General features: G+C 45.6%; 4 protein-coding genes across 4 annotated transcripts; 2 read left to right on the plus strand and 2 right to left on the minus strand.

The window, feature by feature from the left end:
• Window positions 1-11: 11 nt before the first annotated feature.
• Window positions 12-477, minus strand: TREMEDRAFT_28632 (uncharacterized protein; the record flags this gene model as incomplete). Its single annotated transcript, XM_007003136.1, has 3 exons — window positions 12-103; window positions 336-369; window positions 415-477. 3 exons carry the CDS (start codon window positions 475-477, stop codon window positions 12-14), a joined length of 189 nt encoding a protein of 62 aa, XP_007003198.1.
• A 2225-nt stretch (window positions 478-2702) lies between these two features.
• Window positions 2703-3664, plus strand: TREMEDRAFT_18027 (uncharacterized protein; the record flags this gene model as incomplete). The annotated part of the gene is made up of 2 exons (XM_007003106.2): window positions 2703-2918; window positions 3296-3664. Coding segments are annotated over 2 exons (585 nt in total), but the record flags the coding sequence as incomplete, so codon positions are not given.
• Window positions 3665-5695: 2031 nt separating this feature from the next.
• Window positions 5696-6148, minus strand: TREMEDRAFT_56671 (uncharacterized protein; the record flags this gene model as incomplete). The annotated part of the gene is made up of 1 exon (XM_007003331.1): window positions 5696-6148. A coding segment is annotated over exon 1 (347 nt), but the record flags the coding sequence as incomplete, so codon positions are not given.
• Window positions 6149-6692: 544 nt separating this feature from the next.
• Window positions 6693-8099, plus strand: TREMEDRAFT_61316 (uncharacterized protein; the record flags this gene model as incomplete). Its single annotated transcript, XM_007003537.1, has 6 exons — window positions 6693-6833; window positions 7265-7336; window positions 7449-7496; window positions 7588-7653; window positions 7795-7863; window positions 8040-8099. The coding sequence occupies 6 exons, from the start codon at window positions 6693-6695 to the stop codon at window positions 8097-8099; spliced, it is 456 nt and encodes a 151-aa protein (XP_007003599.1).
• Window positions 8100-20930: the final 12831 nt, after the last annotated feature.

The following is a 20930-nucleotide window of genomic DNA, read 5'->3' on the forward strand; positions in this document are numbered from 1 at the left end:
GGAATGACGACTTACATGGGTATATGAATCAATTTTACGAAGAACCCAATGAATCCCATGATGGCAAATCCTACCGCTATAGCTCTACACAGCTGGATATATTCTATCAATCAGTCATCCACGTAAGTCAATTCCCAACTGTCATAGATGACACATTCCACTATGAGTCTCGCGACCCGGAACTCTCCTTTTGCTATTCGAAGTCGTACCTCTGAGCTCTCATCATACGAGAGGAGTCACTCAGATGTAGAGTATCAAAGAGACGATGAGGGACAGGGATGTATGGGGGTATTGACATAAAGAGGTCACGCGTGAGGAAAGGGTTGTCAACCCACCTTTTTGAGTGGGTTTAGTACATCGGTTCACAAACTTCATTGATCAGCTTCTGCGATAGTCGTAGGTTGAGAAGCTTACCAGAGTACCCTCTTTAATGAATGCTTGAGGAACCTCTGCTAGTTCTCTTAATCTTTCAGACATGGCTCTATGCTGTAGGAAGGAAAGTTGGGTGAAGATCGAGAGATGTGGTACGTGGAGGAACGGCGTTATCGTTCCACGTGGTTTTAATCATAAAGTGGCACTTTTCCTTCTTACCTCCTTAGCGATCTTTGTAAACTTGTGCACCGCACACGTTGTATTGAGGTGTGAGTCAGTCATGAGCATAAGTATCAAGACAAACGCTCATGGAATAGAGCGAGATGGAAGTACCCCAAACAATCAACGATTTCTGTGTATCGCTATTGACAATCATAGAGTGACCGCTTCGCACCGCCGCGAGATCTTCCATGTTAGTCATTCATTTGAAGCGTTCTGCATTGGCTATGCATCTTGACCCATGCATGCATGCAATAAATTCTCGGCTATGACCAATATCATAATGCCCAATTTGGATCCCCTGACACACTGCCCGGCGCCGTGACCTCAGTGTAGACAAATGATTGTTTGAATTCCCTCGACCATCTATTTCCACATTTTGATTTTCCCACCGAGACCACCGAAGGACGCTCACCGTCATTCTCACCCCTACTGACCTGTCATCCGCTGCCCGATGGGTGCTGTTTATCATGTCGATACACACGAGGTTTGTACCCTACTGTACTCATACACGAGTCCCGGGCGTGTATCATGACCCTCCCCATACCGAAGGTCTAAACCAAGTCCGCTGATCTCTCTGTCACACATTAGGGTTATTACCCATCTTTGATGATTTGATCTTCAATCATGATGGTAAGATTTGAATTTGCTTCTGTTCAAAGAAGTAAAAGAAGTGAGGATGTATGATCCGTTGGCCGTTGGGTCGATTTGCAGGAATTCATTCGGTTTTCCAGACTTTCGGATCGGCCGGCGTGCCTTGATCGTCATCAAATCTCGGCCCCATCGGCGAGGAAGCACGTCATGTAGACACTTTCCAACGTCATTTTCACTCATCGTTGTACGTGCTTTGTGCTCAAAGTTTTCAATGCTTCAGAGTGGCGCGAGTGTCTATACCGTATGTCTTCACGACGATACAGTCGTTAAGTGAAATATGAAACATGATGTTGTGGAGTGAGAAAAGAGTAGATCTTTCACATTTTGTTAGGCCTCATGGATGTCGGATGTCGGATGTCAGTCGATCCTTGTTCTTAGATCTTTGATTGATTCAAGATGAGGGGGTAAGGAAGAAAGGCTAGAATTCATATCAAGCGAAGAGCGGTGATACCTTGCGCATACGCCAAGAAAAAGGTGTATACTTAGATGTCAATCTTTCCTTCTTCAAACACACTCGAGGATCCTGGCATCAAGGTGGACCGGTCATACTCGTATATAGGTTACAAACCAGGGACGAAAACATCGTGCAAATATAGGTAGTGATATGCATCAAAACCTGTATATCAAACATGATAAACGAGGAGATGATACGAAAGGTCAGATTCACAGACTTACGATTGATATGTGGAACATGCTAGGAAGATCTCAAAGATCAAAGGTCTGATAGCCGATGGCGCCATTTAGACCAAGCGCCCCTTGTTTCCTGTAACAACGTTTAAGTAGGGAAATTTGTCCCCAACAATGCATATATATATCGCGCTGTTCGTTCAACATTCCTTCGCTCCACAGAGTAAATTGACTTTTCGTTGAACAGTCGAAACTTGAAAGTAAAGAAGAGAAAGGATTGAATTCGTCACATTTTGGAAAACAGCCACAAATCGAGAAAGAAAAAGTTCCAAGAAATCATGACTTCCCTCGAATGTCCTTTCTTCGCCTCTCAACTTGACAATAATGCTTCTACTCCTCCTCCTCAGCTTGAAAATTCCATCGACAAAGACATATCATTCAATCATCATGTTCATTCTCAAATCTCGAGATCACCATCTCCACCAAGTGACAAATCTGATACTTCCACTTGTCCTTTTTCCGGAACATCATCATCTACGACTTTATCAACTCCCGGTTCTCCTTCCCTCAAATCATGTAATTCTCATATCTGTCCAGAATCTTACAACACTCATTCCTCAAAGACACACCATCACATATCCTCAATTACACCAGATGAATCGCCTAAAAACGTGGTGGGAGGGAAAGACATTCATGTAAACCATACCGAACTAGATAACATCGAAGCGGATGATGAAAAGTCGGACTCTACAAAACTACAACGATCTGCTTCTGATTTCCAAGCTCATCATCATCTTCCACCATGTGATCCTCTCCTTCCCGGCCAAGCCATTCTATATCTCCCTCCACTTCTCTCACCTCTTCCTCATAACGTTTCACATGGTCATGCGGAAGGAGAAAGACCAGAGGCCTTGGCGGAATTCACCACTCGGCTACCTGACATCGACCCGGCTAGTTTGGCTTTACACGAGGCTTTACATGGGTTCAGACCAAAGGAAGAATATGCGAGTTTATCGTATGATGAGGCTTTTAATTGGCACGAGTTGGTGAGTGAAACATTTTGTTACATTCCTTTTCCTCAAATCCTATACAACCTCTGTCCGTTCTTCTGGTAATCGTCTATGTCATATACGGAAAATGATGGCGCTTGTTATTATTTCGGGCGTGAAAAAAAGTGTGCGATAACAAACGGCTGGTGCAATGGGGAGAGAAAACGGACCCTATATCGATCTTCCTCTGGTGAGAAAACATGTAGGTGGGGTGAGTGGGGATAACATCCTGGGCGTCAGATTCGGATCCAAGTATCAAACCATCAAATCACGAGGACGAGGAATCAAACACAAAATCTAGATCTTTCAGGGAAGAGTGCAAAGAGGAATGGTCATCATGAGGAAAAAGTAGAAAAACATATACTGACATTCAGTCCCTCCCACTAGAAATATCTAGAGAATGGTATTGCGTAGTCTTTCGATCCGTTCGAAATCCAGCTTCCTCCTCACTATCCCTCTATGCTGCAGATCGTGCAGCACATCAAGAAGCAGTCCAAAATGGTGGTCTCGTAATGTATTGGTACGGTGCACCTTCTTCCACAGGTGAGAATCTAGCGACTTGTATTTGGCAAAGTAGACGACATGCCGTGAGGGCGATAGCGGGACCTAGACATATGGAAGCTATGAAACATGCCAAAGGAGCTTATGAGAGGTACGAGTTGGAACGTTGGGTTTTGAGTAAGAGTGAGGGTGAAAAAGGAGTGAGATTAGGGAAATGGGAAGGTGGAGATGTTGGATGGTAGTTGAGTCGTTGGCCGTCGGACGTCGGATTTGCGTGATGGTGACTTTGACGACTTTGCATCGGATGTTGTGTGTTGTGACGTTGGCATGTGGAGGAAAGTGGCGGTGGTATGAGGGTTTGACGGATGATCCGTTTGTCATGACTTTGACAGATCAGTGGGCGTGGGGATGAGGAATGTCGGAATGTGGAAATATGAGTGAGGCTGTCTTGGTCGTGTGAGGTGGGGAAAGGAAGGGATTCAATCGAGTGGGGATATCGGTAGTTTGCGGTGGGGAATAAGGTGATCGTGAGATCGGCTATCAAGTGCAAGTGTTCGGCTGTCGGCTGTGAGTTGTCGAGTGTCGGTTCGGGTGAACCGGACAAAGGATCAATGTGGATCATGGGTACCATGAGGATCAAGTCAGGAGAAAGAATGTGTAGGGCGGAAAATCTTAGCTGGCTGGGATTGAATCGAAATAGAATAAATTGTGTAGCGTATCTTCAAAACCATTCAAAAATCACTATCATTGTACATATTCTATTCACCTTCATGATTCAAAATTCATACTTGTACATAGCATTATTGTGTATGCATCATCAGCATGTTTCTATTTCTTTGGTGACGAAGTGTAGTTAAAGTTTAGTGACGAATTGAATTTCGCTGGCACTTGGGAGAAAATCGTCTTGATATGTGTCATGGTCAGTGTTGTCAAGAGTGTCGAGTCTTTGATCATTCGAGACTATACTCAGTCTAATGTATCTAGATGGCAGTAGAGTGAGTAGGTGGAATAAGGAAACAGAGAAGCCATGATCAATTCCCAATGCCTGCATCGGACGTGCCAGCACGTAAAAACATGAAATCTAAACAATATATGACCCAAATCTTCAAAGCGTCAAGCTTTTACCTTTTAACTTATAGATACCTATCAAAGGCAACAACATGGATTCATCACTTGGATGAATGTCCGTCAGAACGGGAGTGGAATTGAGAGGTGATTATGAAGGAGGAGTGCATTCATCGCATGTCCTATTCATCAGCGATAACTCATTCTTTCAGACAGGATGATATAAAGATGAAGAGGAAAAAAATGAACAATCACTCACCAGGTAATGTCAAAGATACCGGCACTGACTGGATATCCGAAATCGCCCCATAATCCAGTAGACATGTCAATGGAACCTTCGTCACAACCCCTAAAGTAATCAGCCACGTACAATCTCAATTTATTCCGACAGGGAGGTCATGGACAGAACTTTAAAGCGGAAGTGGAAACTCACGGGCACAAATCTTGAATGGGAGCTTGCACGGTCTTGCCGTTGGCAGCGGTGATGTTCAACATCCTTCCGCAGTTGGCTCCGCCTTGATACCATTCCTCGCGAACCGCGACGAGGTAAGTAGAGTCCGAGTTCCAGTTCCCACAAGCACCTGGGTTTCCATCTTGAGTGAAGAAGGTTGCGATACCTTGCGTGTCAGCTTGTTGCATTCTCATCTTCTTTTCCAATATTGTTGATGTGCAGGTGTTTCGACGAGTAACAGAGACATGCGGAATGGTGTGTATTTGGGGTATGGAAAGAGGAAGGTGTCAGGTTTAGGTATGAAAGAGGGATCGAGTATAAGAAATGAAGAAGAGAAGACTCACCTGATACCGTTTCACCTGAAGAACCACCCGACGAAGGAGATGGTGAAGGAGAAGCAGGTGCTGACCAAGTGGTTGTACTCGAAGTGGTCGTCGTGGTAGACCAGGTGGTCGATGAAGTGGTGGGCTGGGGAGCATTGCTAGGTTTGGCAATTCTCATAGCTGCGGGAGTGACGTCGGAGGTCGCACTTGGTGTCGAGGTCGTGGATGCTGAAGATGTCGTAGGTGAAGTAAAGGCATCATCCGTGGCTACAGATTCCACATCTGACCAAGTGGAGACTGAAGAAGATGAAGAGGATGATGGCTCAGCCGATCCCGATCCGGTTTCCTCTTCCTCCGGAACCCATTCCCATCCCTCTGGACAAGTCTCACTATCGTCATCATCGTCGTCGTTATCATCACCTTCACAATCATCAACATCGTCGTCATCTTCAATCGATGTAGAGTTGGAGATATCGGTACTACCTTGAGAACTCCATCCACTCCATTGATGTTCATGTCCAGTCGAGTTGGTGAGATCGGTGATGTTTTCCCAAGTCGCATCGTCCCAAGACGAATTGAAAGAGGTTATATTATCCCAAGTCGAGTTGAATAAAGTTCCGTTGAACCATGTCGAATTGGAATCAGTCGAGTTATCCCAAACGAACAATGTGGTGTTGGTACTTTCAGATTCGCAAGCGTCGTCTCTTCTGATCTTACGAATGTGGTGAGTTTTATCACGGTGTTCTCGTCTGTGAAGAGTGTTGATGTGACCCGCAGCCACGACGAGTGGGGTAGGTGCGGCGTTGATTTGCACACCAGCCAGGGTGGCAATGACGAGGAAAGCGATGAAGGATTGCATTGTTTTCGATGATGGGTTGTCGATGAAGTGGTGGAATGAAGGGGTTTTTGTATGCTATTGTTGGCGTAATGAACGTGGGTGGGTCGATTGTCGTTGATGATATGGACCTGCTATGCGTCAGTGATCGATGAGTCGTGAGAGGTGTCGTGAGATTTGCAATGAAGAGAGGGGAGAAGAAAGAGGGCGAGAGGGGGGGTATTTAAAGAGAGAGATAGGGGGGAGAGAAAGAGGTGAAGAGAGAAAGAGGATTTTTAGGGGGTGTAAAATGGGTGTTTGATGTGAAGAAGTGAGGCCAAGGAGAGGCACCCGCAAGCCGCAAGGCCGCATAACCCCATAGCGCATGGCCTAAGGACTTTAAAACGAAATGAAATCGCAGCATGCGCATTTGATTCCAAAGACACCCTCCTTTAGTCTGATCGCCGTCACGTCACCTCTTTCAACAGCCTGGAACATTGCTGCAATTCTCCATGCTGCGTGCTGATTGCTGATTAATTGACTAAGATACTCACTGCATACCCTTCTTTTAACTGCAGGCAGGTTACACGGAGATATCCTCACCGCAACCTCGTGGCATGGCAGCGGGTCATACGGTTGTACTGTGGTGTTGCGGCGATGCGGCCTGCGGTATGGGCACCGTGGCAGGGGCAGAAAAGCAGAAAAGAATACAGGGTCACAGGTTAAACGCGATCGACTACCAGTACGCGTTTCATTACGTAAGTCATCCCCACTCTTCTCCTCGGTTTAGAGGTCACTCGTATACTCATCCTCGTCCAATATCGTCAGCCATGCATAGTGCGTAGTAAACCATTCAATGTCTCACCTACTCACCATGACATTTAGTACAGTAACTTATAACTTATCTCGTCATCAATACTTATCATATCGTTCTCACTAATCGCTAATTCTGACAAAACGATCGAGTAAATTCATGATCTCTTTAATCCGGGGCCCCACAAGGTTGCTCAACCTCCTCCCAATCCCCTTCTTACGTCGCATCTTCCCCAACTCGAAGCGAATTAACATCCCTCCCAGTATGGTAAAACAAAAACGAGCTCCCGTCTCTGAATCAGAGGAAGGATCAGCTGTCTCATCTGAAGAGGTGACGACTTCAACGTGCGTGTGTGAGAGGGAGACTGATGGATAGGAAGTGAAAAAGCCGATCAAGAAGGTCAAGAAGGAGATCAAGGAGAAGAGCAAGTCCAAGACGGATGAAAAGGTGCTTGTCGCTTGTCACTTCTCTACCCACTCCGTGGTATGACTTTTTGGGGACATCAGACAGGGAAATGGCAGTGAGATCCGTGAGACGGCAACGTGGCTGATGCGAAAAGACCGCAGGAGGGATCCAGCATGACGATAAAGGACAACCTTTCTTAGCGGTAAGTCTGCTGGTTCACTTCCTCTTGATTAGGTCTTAAAATTGAGATGATGTGAGAGAGGGTTTATTTCGAAATCAATGGCTAATCCCAGTTATCGGATTATCGCAGAGTCTCAATCTCTAAATTCCAAGACAAAACCTTGATCGATATCCGAGAGGTGAGTACCCTTCTTTATCATCCCTGTCTCTCTACTCTCCCTCGTTTCCCCTCAGATGGAACGTGTAGATCAAATCTACCCGACCACCCTGCTCAGTGATGGGATGGTCATAAGATTCCAAGATAATCAGCTGACGAATAGTACTACAAAGACAAAGGATCGGGGGAGATGAAGCCCGGCAAGAAAGGTATTTCTCTCACATGCGAGCAGGTGAGTCTTCTCCTTTTTCTGTCTTTACTTCTTCACTATGTCTTGTACATTCTTCTCTTCTTCTATCTTCTCATCCTCTTGGCGCATAAGTATATTACGCCCTCTTTCTTCTCTCCCCTCCTCATTCCGAACTCCGACAATCTAGCTGCATTCATCGGACTGGAGTTGACAAACAGTGGGAATCTTTTAAAGGAAACATCAGCTCTATCGACAAGATGTTATCCGACCAAACCTAATCGTTCGGATTCTTGCTGCCAACGAATCACACTATATGCATGTCCAAATCTATCATTTCGACAACATCGACATCTTCCTACCGTCTTCGCGATCAGTGCATCAGAATACTCACCGGCGTCTTTGTCTTTTATCAAAGCTCGACTTGTACTTTTTTGTCGTATGGACTTGACTTTGACCGTTATCCCTTCTGTCCCGATTCTCCATCTCCTGTCTCTCCCTCGCTTGTGACCCGGGCTGACTTTGGGTGTACGCTCCACTCGGCTGAAAACGATCTTCCGTTACAGGTCTTTCATCTGCCGCAGCTCCAACTACCCATTCGCTCATCTCTCCACCCATCATTTCCCTGCTCATCCCAGGAGGTGCTGCAATAGAATGAGAAGAATCAACTATCGATCTAGTTACGAAGCTATCTTCCATTCGATCCACTTGTTCTCAATCTCCTTGCTCGTCTTGCTCCATGCCCCCCTCTTCCTCATCTTCATCGTCCGAGTAATATCTTGGAGGGGTTTGAGCGTAAGTCAAAGATTCTCCTCCTTCCAAAACGGGCATATCATGTCCAACAAACCCTTGTGACTGCGAATCACTCCTCCTGAAACGCCTGAGACGCCGAAGGGGACCACGTATGGTGGTGGGGACGGATAAATTGGTGAGTTGAGACACGGTGGGAATATTCACAGTGGGTAACGATGGGAAAGTGGGCATTGTTAACGCTTATAATTAGATGATAATACAGAGGGGAAAAAGAGCATGCATCAATTCTACATGTCTCTATACTTATCACATTCCACTCACACGCATAAAACCAGAGACGATCGAATAAAGTTCAGAGGATAAGTTGAACGGAGAAATATTCGACGGAAGGGGTAATTATCTAACGGCGGTTCGGCCGTCCTGGCCCGATTCTATCGGCTAACACTCCCCCACGGGACAATGCACGACTCTGCAGTAGTCCCGGACGATTTATCGATGGCGACGGCGGGGTTTGTGATGATGTAGAAGGTAGTAATGACGAAATATTGAGTGTTATGTGTGTGGTAGTAGTGGTAGGTGAAATCGTGAAATGAATTTCGGTGGGGCCCCCTGCGGGGCTCCACTCTGACACGTGGTTACCACTCACTACTGACGACTGACTCTTCTCTATCATTCCTTTTACTTCATCACTTTTATCTCCAATTATCGGTATGTCCACCTTTCGTCTTTCTCCACTTTTATCACTCGTTTCTGACTGTCTGAGCTTCCCTCTATCCTGTCCACTTCTTAAAGCTTCAGGTTTGCTAGTAGACTCCCGAGAATCGATGAATTTCCTTCGTGGTCCTGGCTGACGATATTTCGTAGAACCGCTACCCACCGAGAAACTTTTATTTTCATTAACAATTTCATTATGTCTTCGCCACTTCCCGGTGGTATCGATCCCTTGGTTCCTCTCCTGAGGCCTGGTGAGGCTCATGGTACGCTCATTAGTCACTTTATCATGAAAATTATCTCTGACCAGCTGAACTGTCGGATATCTCGGTCCGTACCTTGGAGGCGGCCTGTCGACAGATCCGTTTCCTCCGAAGGTTGCTTGTCTCTCTCTCGAACGCTGGTCAAGGTGCATCTGCACCTTTCTTCGACATTCTTTACGATCTCGAAAGGGCCTGTCAGCATGTGGAGAATTTGTTGGGATACCAGATCGATGACAATTAGTGTCATGTATCCTCCCATCTTTTCTCTCTCTTATCTTTTCCTTCTTTTCCTTATTTCTCTCTCTTAACTCTCTAATGAGTCTAGGTTCTACCGGTGGCTTCTGACCTATCTTAGAATTACTCACATTCTTAGGTACACCTGAAAATTTTACATTTTGGCTCACGAGAACTTTTCCTTCGGTGGTACCTTCGGTGGGTTTCTCTGAAGTTCCTTCCACCCACACTTCTCTCTCTGGTACCGACTCTGTCTGTGGTACCCCTTCGTTCTCTGGTACCACTTCGTTCTCTGTACCACCTGATAGATCTCCTAGATCCTCGAAATCTGAATAATCGTAATCGATGATTTCATCATCATCTAATGTCACGTATACTGAACCAATGTTTTTCTTCTTCGGTGGTTCTACCCGTATCGCTGACATATTCACCGAATGTACTGGTCCACCTAAAGCCTTCGTGAGTACGTCTGCCCTCTGAGAGACAGTGCTAACGTATTCTAGTTCAATAACCTTGTTACTGACTAGATCTCGAAGAGCATGATGTCGAATATCAATATGCTTTGTCCTCTGGTGAGTACCAGGTTTCCTCGCTAGTGATATCGATCCTTGGTTATCGCAGTTTAATGTAGTAGGATTTAGCTGATCGTAGCCTATCTCCCTCAATAATCCTCTCAACCACTGAGCTTCCTTCGCTGCTTCAGCCATCGCGATGTATTCTGCTTCGACTGTCGACGACGATACTGTAGCTTGTCTTTTTGAACTCCAGGTTATCGGTGAGTTGTTCATCATGAATATCCAACCTGTAGTTGATCGTCGTGTGTCTTTACAACCTGCCCAATCGGCATCAACCCATCCTGCTAGATCGCTAGCCTCGCCACCGAGACGAATACCATGTAAACGAGTGGACCGAAGGTAGGTAATTACCATTATCCCTTCTTCCCATACTTTCTTCGTCGGTTTAGTGAGGTACCTAGCAAGGTATGAGGCGGCATATGATATGTCGGGTCGAGTACATGTGGCTAACCACTGTAGACATCCTATTAATTCTTGAAATGGTCGAATTTCACTCTCCGCCTCCGACATCGATGGATTTTTCGCAGTAAGGGGTAATGGCGTTTTTCGGTCTCGATGTAAGTCGTTTTCTGGAAACTTCTGAACTATCTTATCGATATATGCTGGTTGGTTTAACCATATTGTCTTTTCTTCTCTGTTCCTTGTTACCTTCATACCTAAGATAGTACTTATCTCCCCCAGGTCGGTTATTATCCACCTTTTACCTAGCCCATCGAAAATTTCCTTCGCTTCTTCCTTCGACTTCGTGGCTAATACCAGATCATCGACATAGGCTAGCAGTATTGCTGCTCCCTTTCCTTCGATTTTCCCTTCTGGTCTGTAGTAAAGACCCCAATCTGATTCGATTCTTGAAAAACCTAGGTGAGATAATCCTTCGCCGAGTTCTATCCACCATGTCCTGCCAGATTGCTTTAAACCGTAAAGAGACTTAACTAACTTCAATGTATTACATCCAGGCTTCGGTTTTATCCCCTTGGGATACTTCATGTAAATTTCTACATCGAGTTTACCGTTTAAATACGCCCCTTCGACATCGGCCTGACGAATTTCGAGATCTTCGGTGGCCGCTATAGTCAAAAGTATTCGTAACGACCCCGATCTACCGACAGGTGCGAATGTCTCTTCGTAGTCGACACCTGGTACCTGTGAGAATCCTTGAGCTACTAGTCTGGATTTATACTTTAGTAAGTTTCCTTCTGAATCTGTCTTCACTTTGAATACCCATTTACATCCAATGGCTTTACGGCCCGGTGGTAACACCGTTTCCACCCATGTTTCTTTAGATTCGATGTTAGATATCTCTTTCTCCATGGATTCCAGCCACTTCTCACCATCTGGGCCGTTTACTGCTTCTTCAGGAGAGATAGGATCAATGAGAGAAGTATCACTTTCGATACCTGCGATAGAGGCGAGTGAGACTAACTTATTAGGCTCGCGACCAAAGTCTAGGAACGAGTCTGTTAGGCCTGCAAAACGGTGGGGGGGTCGAATAATTCGTCCGTGACGTGTCGTCAGGATCCCCTCATCCCCATCATTTCTTCCTTCCTCATCATTTCTCTCATTTTCGACGATATCGTTCTCATAGATCCAATTTCCTCCCCAAATGCCCTGTCCTCGTCGTCTTTCAGTAGGTTGTGGGCCTGTATTAGGTGAGTTGTCTCTATCGACATCATTTCCTTGTTCATTATCGATATTTTCCTGTTCGCCACTTTCTGAGCGGTCGTCAGGGAAAATCTCTTCGTTGACGACGGGGTCTAGGTCCACTTCGATGGCGTCAAGAGGGGTTTGGATGACATCTGGCGACTCTCTAGTAGCCACCATTCGTCCTGTCGAGCGACGAACGTCTCGTGAGTGTTCGATTCGTCCCGATCCGTCCATTCTAACGATCCAACCGCTCACACCCTCATCCTGACCTAGTATAATGGCTGACGAACCCCTAGGTATCGTGAAGTTCGACTTCAGCCTTATCTCTCTTGGTATCTGAACGAAACATCGTTCACCAAATCTCCACACGCTATCTAAGTTCGTGTCTCTTCCTGTGAGTGATGTCCAGCCTGATTTACCACTGACACCAATCGAGGTTTTCATAATTATAATGGCGGCGTATCTGACAGCATAGGACCAATATTCGTTCGGTAGTCCTGAGTCGAATAACATCGTTGATACCATCCCCTTCAAGGTACGTATCATTCTTTCCGCCACTCCATTTAATTCTGGTGTGTATCTTGGTGTGATGTAGTGGTTGATCCCTGCTGACAGGTAGAATTCCCTCATATCGAGGCTATCGAATTCACCTCCCCCATCAGACCTAATCACCCTCACCCTTTCACCAAGCTGTTTCTCTAATTTCGAGATACACTGTCGAACGATATCTGACGATTCGTTCTTCGTCGTTATCGGTACGGCGAACACAATTCGACTCGCCCTTTCTACACCAACGAAGAAATATCGTTCACCTTTTATCGCCGGACCGAACGGGCCAGCAATATCGACATCCATTCCTACTCCTTCACCATCTCCTTTTAACATTGGTGCTTCTTTATTCTTCGGTAGACGTGTTATCTTGGCCTGCATACAGGCGGGACATTTATCGGTTGTAAAGGGATCGTTCTTGTAAGTGTCCCAGTCCTTCTTCAATAGTCCCTGTCTACCTAGACTCTTTAGTTTATCTACACCTATATGTCCGAGTCGCTGATGCTCAGATTCAAGTGGTGAAGTCGCCTTCGGTGTCGATATCACGATCATCGCGGCAGACATCGCTCTGCCAAATCGTACCGACCATAGTGAGTCATGTTTCCTCAAACCTAGTTTCTCTTTACCTTTACCTATCCATCCACCACTGCTGCTTAGATTCGCCTTCCATCCCCATGAGAGTAACTTCGAGAGGGATAGAAGACTTATCTTCGCTGTGGGGACGTGATGTACATCTTTCAGTACCATTTTCTGTCCTGAATCTAGTTCGAGGTTAATGTCACCTGTTTCCCAAGCCGTCATTGACTTGCCAGATGCTAGTCCGAACACTCTCGGCTCCACTAGTCTTTTAATATTCGTCATTATCGACCTGTGAGGAGTTATGTGGTGAGTAGCACCACTGTCCACTACCCAGGTGGGGATTACACGAGTGTGGCTTACATCATTAGACTCTGTAGCTAATCCCACCCCACTCATTATCCTTATCCTCAACCCACGGGTTTTCAATTTCTTCGGGCCATACGATATTACTCGTGTACCCTTCTTCATCATCGAACCACGATTCTGTCGACATGGCCATCCCGGCCCACGCCTCATGTTCACCATCCAATGACGAATACATCAAGGAGGTTTTGGAGTTATCCTTGGACTGGTTCTCATCCTTCGAGACCGTATGTCCTTTCTTATTATTCTTATTATTATTATTATTCCTCCATTTCTTTTTACCTCCATCCTTTCCATCTGCGTTTTCCTTCCTGTTCGTATCCTCTCTTTTAGGTTTACGACAGTACTTCGCTAGATGTCCTACAGTGTCACAGTTATAACACTTTCTGGTTTCTTTTCTGGGCTGACCATCAGAGATATTATCTCGGTTCACCCTCATTCCTTTATTTCCTTCGACGAACATCGCGAATCCCTTCCTATTGGTTCTACCAACAGGGCGCGCTTTACGTCTCGCCGTTTCTTTATTGAAGATCGATAAGACCTTTTCCCAAGTTCTTTCCTCTGCTATGAGGGATGTTACTTCGATCTGAATGATCCTGTAGGATGGTGCTAGAATGGTATTGAGGAATAACCCAGCTCGTTCCTGTGAGTCAAACTTCAACCCTACCAATCTCGCTTCGGACATCGTCTTCGAGAAATCCTCTACATGCTTGGCCATTTCTTCGGCTGTCGCATCGTCCCTTAAGTCATAGCTAAACAACGCTTGACGGACATTCCTTTGATTCTCGATCGTCGCTGTTACATGCAGGGCTATGCAGTAGTCCCACATTTCTTTAGCTGACATCTTCTCAGATATATCAAGCATCACAGCATCCGACACTGTTCCCTTGATCATCCCCTGCGCTTTATTCTCCCTCGCTTGCCACTTTTCCCATTCCTTCCACTCTTCTCCAGTAATCCTTCTACCAGCCACTTGCCCTTCGACGGGCGTGGTAGGAGGTACTGATCCCGCCCTCTCAGCTGCCGATCTAACCCCTACGCGACCAGGTTCGGTATCATTACCTGTGACGATATTCCACACGTCACCTATCTGTAGATACACCTCGATCGACTTCCTCCACGGAGCATACGATGCTGGATCGTGGGATAACTTTGGGTGGTTCTCAAGAGAGATCTTAGACGACACAGAGGTCATTATGAGGATAGTAGAAATGGGAACTTGCCTTTGTTATGTTATACACAGAGGTATGTGGTCTTCCGACTGTTAATCTGTTAACGCTTATAATTAGATGATAATACAGAGGGGAAAAAGAGCATGCATCAATTCTACATGTCTCTATACTTATCACATTCCACTCACACGCATAAAACCAGAGACGATCGAATAAAGTTCAGAGGATAAGTTGAACGGAGAAATATTCGACGGAAGGGGTAATTATCTAACGGCGGTTCGGCCGTCCTGGCCCGATTCTATCGGCTAACAGGCATGGTGGGGAAGAAAGTTTCTCGTGTTTCCAAACCTGGGGGAGAGATGAACTGAGGCGGATTATCATTCCCGCTTGATGAGCTGCTTCCTGTGCTACTGACGACTCGGGCGTGTTTTGATTTTTGGGGCATCGTGAGATACACACGAGGAGAATCAGAAGATCGGGGAAGTGAATTAGATGAATAAAAAACGACGGGGACAATATTTCCTGGAGGGAAGAGTCGGAATATATATTACCCACTCATCGCTGGCCAAAGTGAGATTTGTTTCTCCGCTAAACAAAGGAATGCTGTAAGTCGGATACGTATCATATCTTACAAGAAAGTAAACGAATCATGGACGACAACAATATCCTCTGACGAAATCAAGTCTGTGATGAATTCGATAAAGGATTAGGTGTGTTACATTTCATTGAAATCTCATAAGCGATCAAATCGATATCCAGGGAGCTTGGGACATCAAGCGAGGATCTCGGAGGAAGAACGGAAATGGCAATTCTCTTATCCCAAGCGAGATTTCAACGGAAGGCTTGAAACCCCTCACCTGTAAGTCATGCAACGATAGTTGACAGGAGACCAAGTACGTCCCAAAAACTCATTTCAAATGATCTGATCACACTACCATGATACATAATCTCCACCACGTCTCTCTCTTTTCACACGATCATGCTTATTCTGCCAATTGTCCCCTCCTCTGCTTCCTTCCTGGAAAACTGGTAGTATATTTCGACTTTTGTTCCTTCTCGACCTCTTTCGGTTCAGACAACACACCGACATCCATATACTCATTTCCTTCCCTCGTCTGATGCTGCGGACTATCTGTCATCGTCACGGTAGCGAAAGACGTGTGGACAGGATTCTCTGCCCATACAGTGGGTAAATCATCCGAAAAATCGTCTTGATATGATGGATTCATATATTGACTATCGAGATGAGATGAAACTGAAATATCCATGTTTTCATACCCTCTTTGAAGAACGCTGAGATCTCTGGTCGATTCATCTATAGGAATACTCGGTGAGAAGTCAACTTTGTCCATTTCTTCATCACCTTCAAATTCGTCATCGTCTTCTTGTTCACCTGACTGTTGTACTCCCAAAACATGGTGTTGACTACATAGTTTTTCCTGTTCTCGACCATCATATCTTCTACCGTCACCATTGTCCGAACCATATGGACAATCAGATTCTTCGTCAATAGGATCAGACCCTGACCAATCTGCTTCATCCGGATGATGAGATTCATCATCTTCGTAAACTTTCCAACTATCCTTCCGTCTTGCTCTTATATCACCATGATCAGACGTCCTTCGATCGAGTTTGAACCTCGTCGAAATGGAAGGGAGTTTAGAAGGAAGCATTTTCGTCATGGTCGGTATCTTCGCGGGAAGATTTGTCAGATTAGAAATGAATGGTAAATTGGTTGATAATGGAGGAAAGTGGGACATGTTCAAGCTAGGTACTCCGGTGGAGGGTTGAAAAGATGAAGGGTGAAAACCAGCAGCACTTGCACCTAAAACTTGATAATCGTCTTCATGCATACTTTCCTCACAAAACGTAGATTCTTCCGGATGGTTGGAAATCGAAAGTTGATCTTCCTCATCATCCTCGATTTTCCGATAGTATCCCGCTTCACCATTGGTGCCACCTATCGCTTTCCATTCTTGTGTGTTAACGCTTATAATTAGATGATAATACAGAGGGGAAAAAGAGCATGCATCAATTCTACATGTCTCTATACTTATCACATTCCACTCACACGCATAAAACCAGAGACGATCGAATAAAGTTCAGAGGATAAGTTGAACGGAGAAATATTCGACGGAAGGGGTAATTATCTAACGGCGGTTCGGCCGTCCTGGCCCGATTCTATCGGCTAACACTCCCCCACGGGACAATGCACGACTCTGCAGTAGTCCCGGACGATTTATCGATGGCGACGGCGGGGTTTGTGATGATGTAGAAGGTAGTAATGACGAAATATTGAGTGTTATGTGTGTGGTAGTAGTGGTAGGTGAAATCGTGAAATGAATTTCGGTGGGGCCCCCTGCGGGGCTCCACTCTGACACGTGGTTACCACTCACTACTGACGACTGACTCTTCTCTATCATTCCTTTTACTTCATCACTTTTATCTCCAATTATCGGTATGTCCACCTTTCGTCTTTCTCCACTTTTATCACTCGTTTCTGACTGTCTGAGCTTCCCTCTATCCTGTCCACTTCTTAAAGCTTCAGGTTTGCTAGTAGACTCCCGAGAATCGATGAATTTCCTTCGTGGTCCTGGCTGACGATATTTCGTAGAACCGCTACCCACCGAGAAACTTTTATTTTCATTAACAATTTCATTATGTCTTCGCCACTTCCCGGTGGTATCGATCCCTTGGTTCCTCTCCTGAGGCCTGGTGAGGCTCATGGTACGCTCATTAGTCACTTTATCATGAAAATTATCTCTGACCAGCTGAACTGTCGGATATCTCGGTCCGTACCTTGGAGGCGGCCTGTCGACAGATCCGTTTCCTCCGAAGGTTGCTTGTCTCTCTCTCGAACGCTGGTCAAGGTGCATCTGCACCTTTCTTCGACATTCTTTACGATCTCGAAAGGGCCTGTCAGCATGTGGAGAATTTGTTGGGATACCAGATCGATGACAATTAGTGTCATGTATCCTCCCATCTTTTCTCTCTCTTATCTTTTCCTTCTTTTCCTTATTTCTCTCTCTTAACTCTCTAATGAGTCTAGGTTCTACCGGTGGCTTCTGACCTATCTTAGAATTACTCACATTCTTAGGTACACCTGAAAATTTTACATTTTGGCTCACGAGAACTTTTCCTTCGGTGGTACCTTCGGTGGGTTTCTCTGAAGTTCCTTCCACCCACACTTCTCTCTCTGGTACCGACTCTGTCTGTGGTACCCCTTCGTTCTCTGGTACCACTTCGTTCTCTGTACCACCTGATAGATCTCCTAGATCCTCGAAATCTGAATAATCGTAATCGATGATTTCATCATCATCTAATGTCACGTATACTGAACCAATGTTTTTCTTCTTCGGTGGTTCTACCCGTATCGCTGACATATTCACCGAATGTACTGGTCCACCTAAAGCCTTCGTGAGTACGTCTGCCCTCTGAGAGACAGTGCTAACGTATTCTAGTTCAATAACCTTGTTACTGACTAGATCTCGAAGAGCATGATGTCGAATATCAATATGCTTTGTCCTCTGGTGAGTACCAGGTTTCCTCGCTAGTGATATCGATCCTTGGTTATCGCAGTTTAATGTAGTAGGATTTAGCTGATCGTAGCCTATCTCCCTCAATAATCCTCTCAACCACTGAGCTTCCTTCGCTGCTTCAGCCATCGCGATGTATTCTGCTTCGACTGTCGACGACGATACTGTAGCTTGTCTTTTTGAACTCCAGGTTATCGGTGAGTTGTTCATCATGAATATCCAACCTGTAGTTGATCGTCGTGTGTCTTTACAACCTGCCCAATCGGCATCAACCCATCCTGCTAGATCGCTAGCCTCGCCACCGAGACGAATACCATGTAAACGAGTGGACCGAAGGTAGGTAATTACCATTATCCCTTCTTCCCATACTTTCTTCGTCGGTTTAGTGAGGTACCTAGCAAGGTATGAGGCGGCATATGATATGTCGGGTCGAGTACATGTGGCTAACCACTGTAGACATCCTATTAATTCTTGAAATGGTCGAATTTCACTCTCCGCCTCCGACATCGATGGATTTTTCGCAGTAAGGGGTAATGGCGTTTTTCGGTCTCGATGTAAGTCGTTTTCTGGAAACTTCTGAACTATCTTATCGATATATGCTGGTTGGTTTAACCATATTGTCTTTTCTTCTCTGTTCCTTGTTACCTTCATACCTAAGATAGTACTTATCTCCCCCAGGTCGGTTATTATCCACCTTTTACCTAGCCCATCGAAAATTTCCTTCGCTTCTTCCTTCGACTTCGTGGCTAATACCAGATCATCGACATAGGCTAGCAGTATTGCTGCTCCCTTTCCTTCGATTTTCCCTTCTGGTCTGTAGTAAAGACCCCAATCTGATTCGATTCTTGAAAAACCTAGGTGAGATAATCCTTCGCCGAGTTCTATCCACCATGTCCTGCCAGATTGCTTTAAACCGTAAAGAGACTTAACTAACTTCAATGTATTACATCCAGGCTTCGGTTTTATCCCCTTGGGATACTTCATGTAAATTTCTACATCGAGTTTACCGTTTAAATACGCCCCTTCGACATCGGCCTGACGAATTTCGAGATCTTCGGTGGCCGCTATAGTCAAAAGTATTCGTAACGACCCCGATCTACCGACAGGTGCGAATGTCTCTTCGTAGTCGACACCTGGTACCTGTGAGAATCCTTGAGCTACTAGTCTGGATTTATACTTTAGTAAGTTTCCTTCTGAATCTGTCTTCACTTTGAATACCCATTTACATCCAATGGCTTTACGGCCCGGTGGTAACACCGTTTCCACCCATGTTTCTTTAGATTCGATGTTAGATATCTCTTTCTCCATGGATTCCAGCCACTTCTCACCATCTGGGCCGTTTACTGCTTCTTCAGGAGAGATAGGATCAATGAGAGAAGTATCACTTTCGATACCTGCGATAGAGGCGAGTGAGACTAACTTATTAGGCTCGCGACCAAAGTCTAGGAACGAGTCTGTTAGGCCTGCAAAACGGTGGGGGGGTCGAATAATTCGTCCGTGACGTGTCGTCAGGATCCCCTCATCCCCATCATTTCTTCCTTCCTCATCATTTCTCTCATTTTCGACGATATCGTTCTCATAGATCCAATTTCCTCCCCAAATGCCCTGTCCTCGTCGTCTTTCAGTAGGTTGTGGGCCTGTATTAGGTGAGTTGTCTCTATCGACATCATTTCCTTGTTCATTATCGATATTTTCCTGTTCGCCACTTTCTGAGCGGTCGTCAGGGAAAATCTCTTCGTTGACGACGGGGTCTAGGTCCACTTCGATGGCGTCAAGAGGGGTTTGGATGACATCTGGCGACTCTCTAGTAGCCACCATTCGTCCTGTCGAGCGACGAACGTCTCGTGAGTGTTCGATTCGTCCCGATCCGTCCATTCTAACGATCCAACCGCTCACACCCTCATCCTGACCTAGTATAATGGCTGACGAACCCCTAGGTATCGTGAAGTTCGACTTCAGCCTTATCTCTCTTGGTATCTGAACGAAACATCGTTCACCAAATCTCCACACGCTATCTAAGTTCGTGTCTCTTCCTGTGAGTGATGTCCAGCCTGATTTACCACTGACACCAATCGAGGTTTTCATAATTATAATGGCGGCGTATCTGACAGCATAGGACCAATATTCGTTCGGTAGTCCTGAGTCGAATAACATCGTTGATACCATCCCCTTCAAGGTACGTATCATTCTTTCCGCCACTCCATTTAATTCTGGTGTGTATCTTGGTGTGATGTAGTGGTTGATCCCTGCTGACAGGTAGAATTCCCTCATATCGAGGCTATCGAATTCACCTCCCCCATCAGACCTAATCACCCTCACCCTTTCACCAAGCTGTTTCTCTAATTTCGAGATACACTGTCGAACGATATCTGACGATTCGTTCTTCGTCGTTATCGGTACGGCGAACACAATTCGACTCGCCCTTTCTACACCAACGAAGAAATATCGTTCACCTTTTATCGCCGGACCGAACGGGCCAGCAATATCGACATCCATTCCTACTCCTTCACCATCTCCTTTTAACATTGGTGCTTCTTTATTCTTCGGTAGACGTGTTATCTTGGCCTGCATACAGGCGGGACATTTATCGGTTGTAAAGGGATCGTTCTTGTAAGTGTCCCAGTCCTTCTTCAATAGTCCCTGTCTACCTAGACTCTTTAGTTTATCTACACCTATATGTCCGAGTCGCTGATGCTCAGATTCAAGTGGTGAAGTCGCCTTCGGTGTCGATAT

This window comes from Tremella mesenterica, assembly GCF_000271645.1.
Source record: "Tremella mesenterica DSM 1558 unplaced genomic scaffold TREMEscaffold_3, whole genome shotgun sequence".
In the NCBI taxonomy this organism is placed as follows: domain Eukaryota; kingdom Fungi; phylum Basidiomycota; class Tremellomycetes; order Tremellales; family Tremellaceae; genus Tremella; species Tremella mesenterica.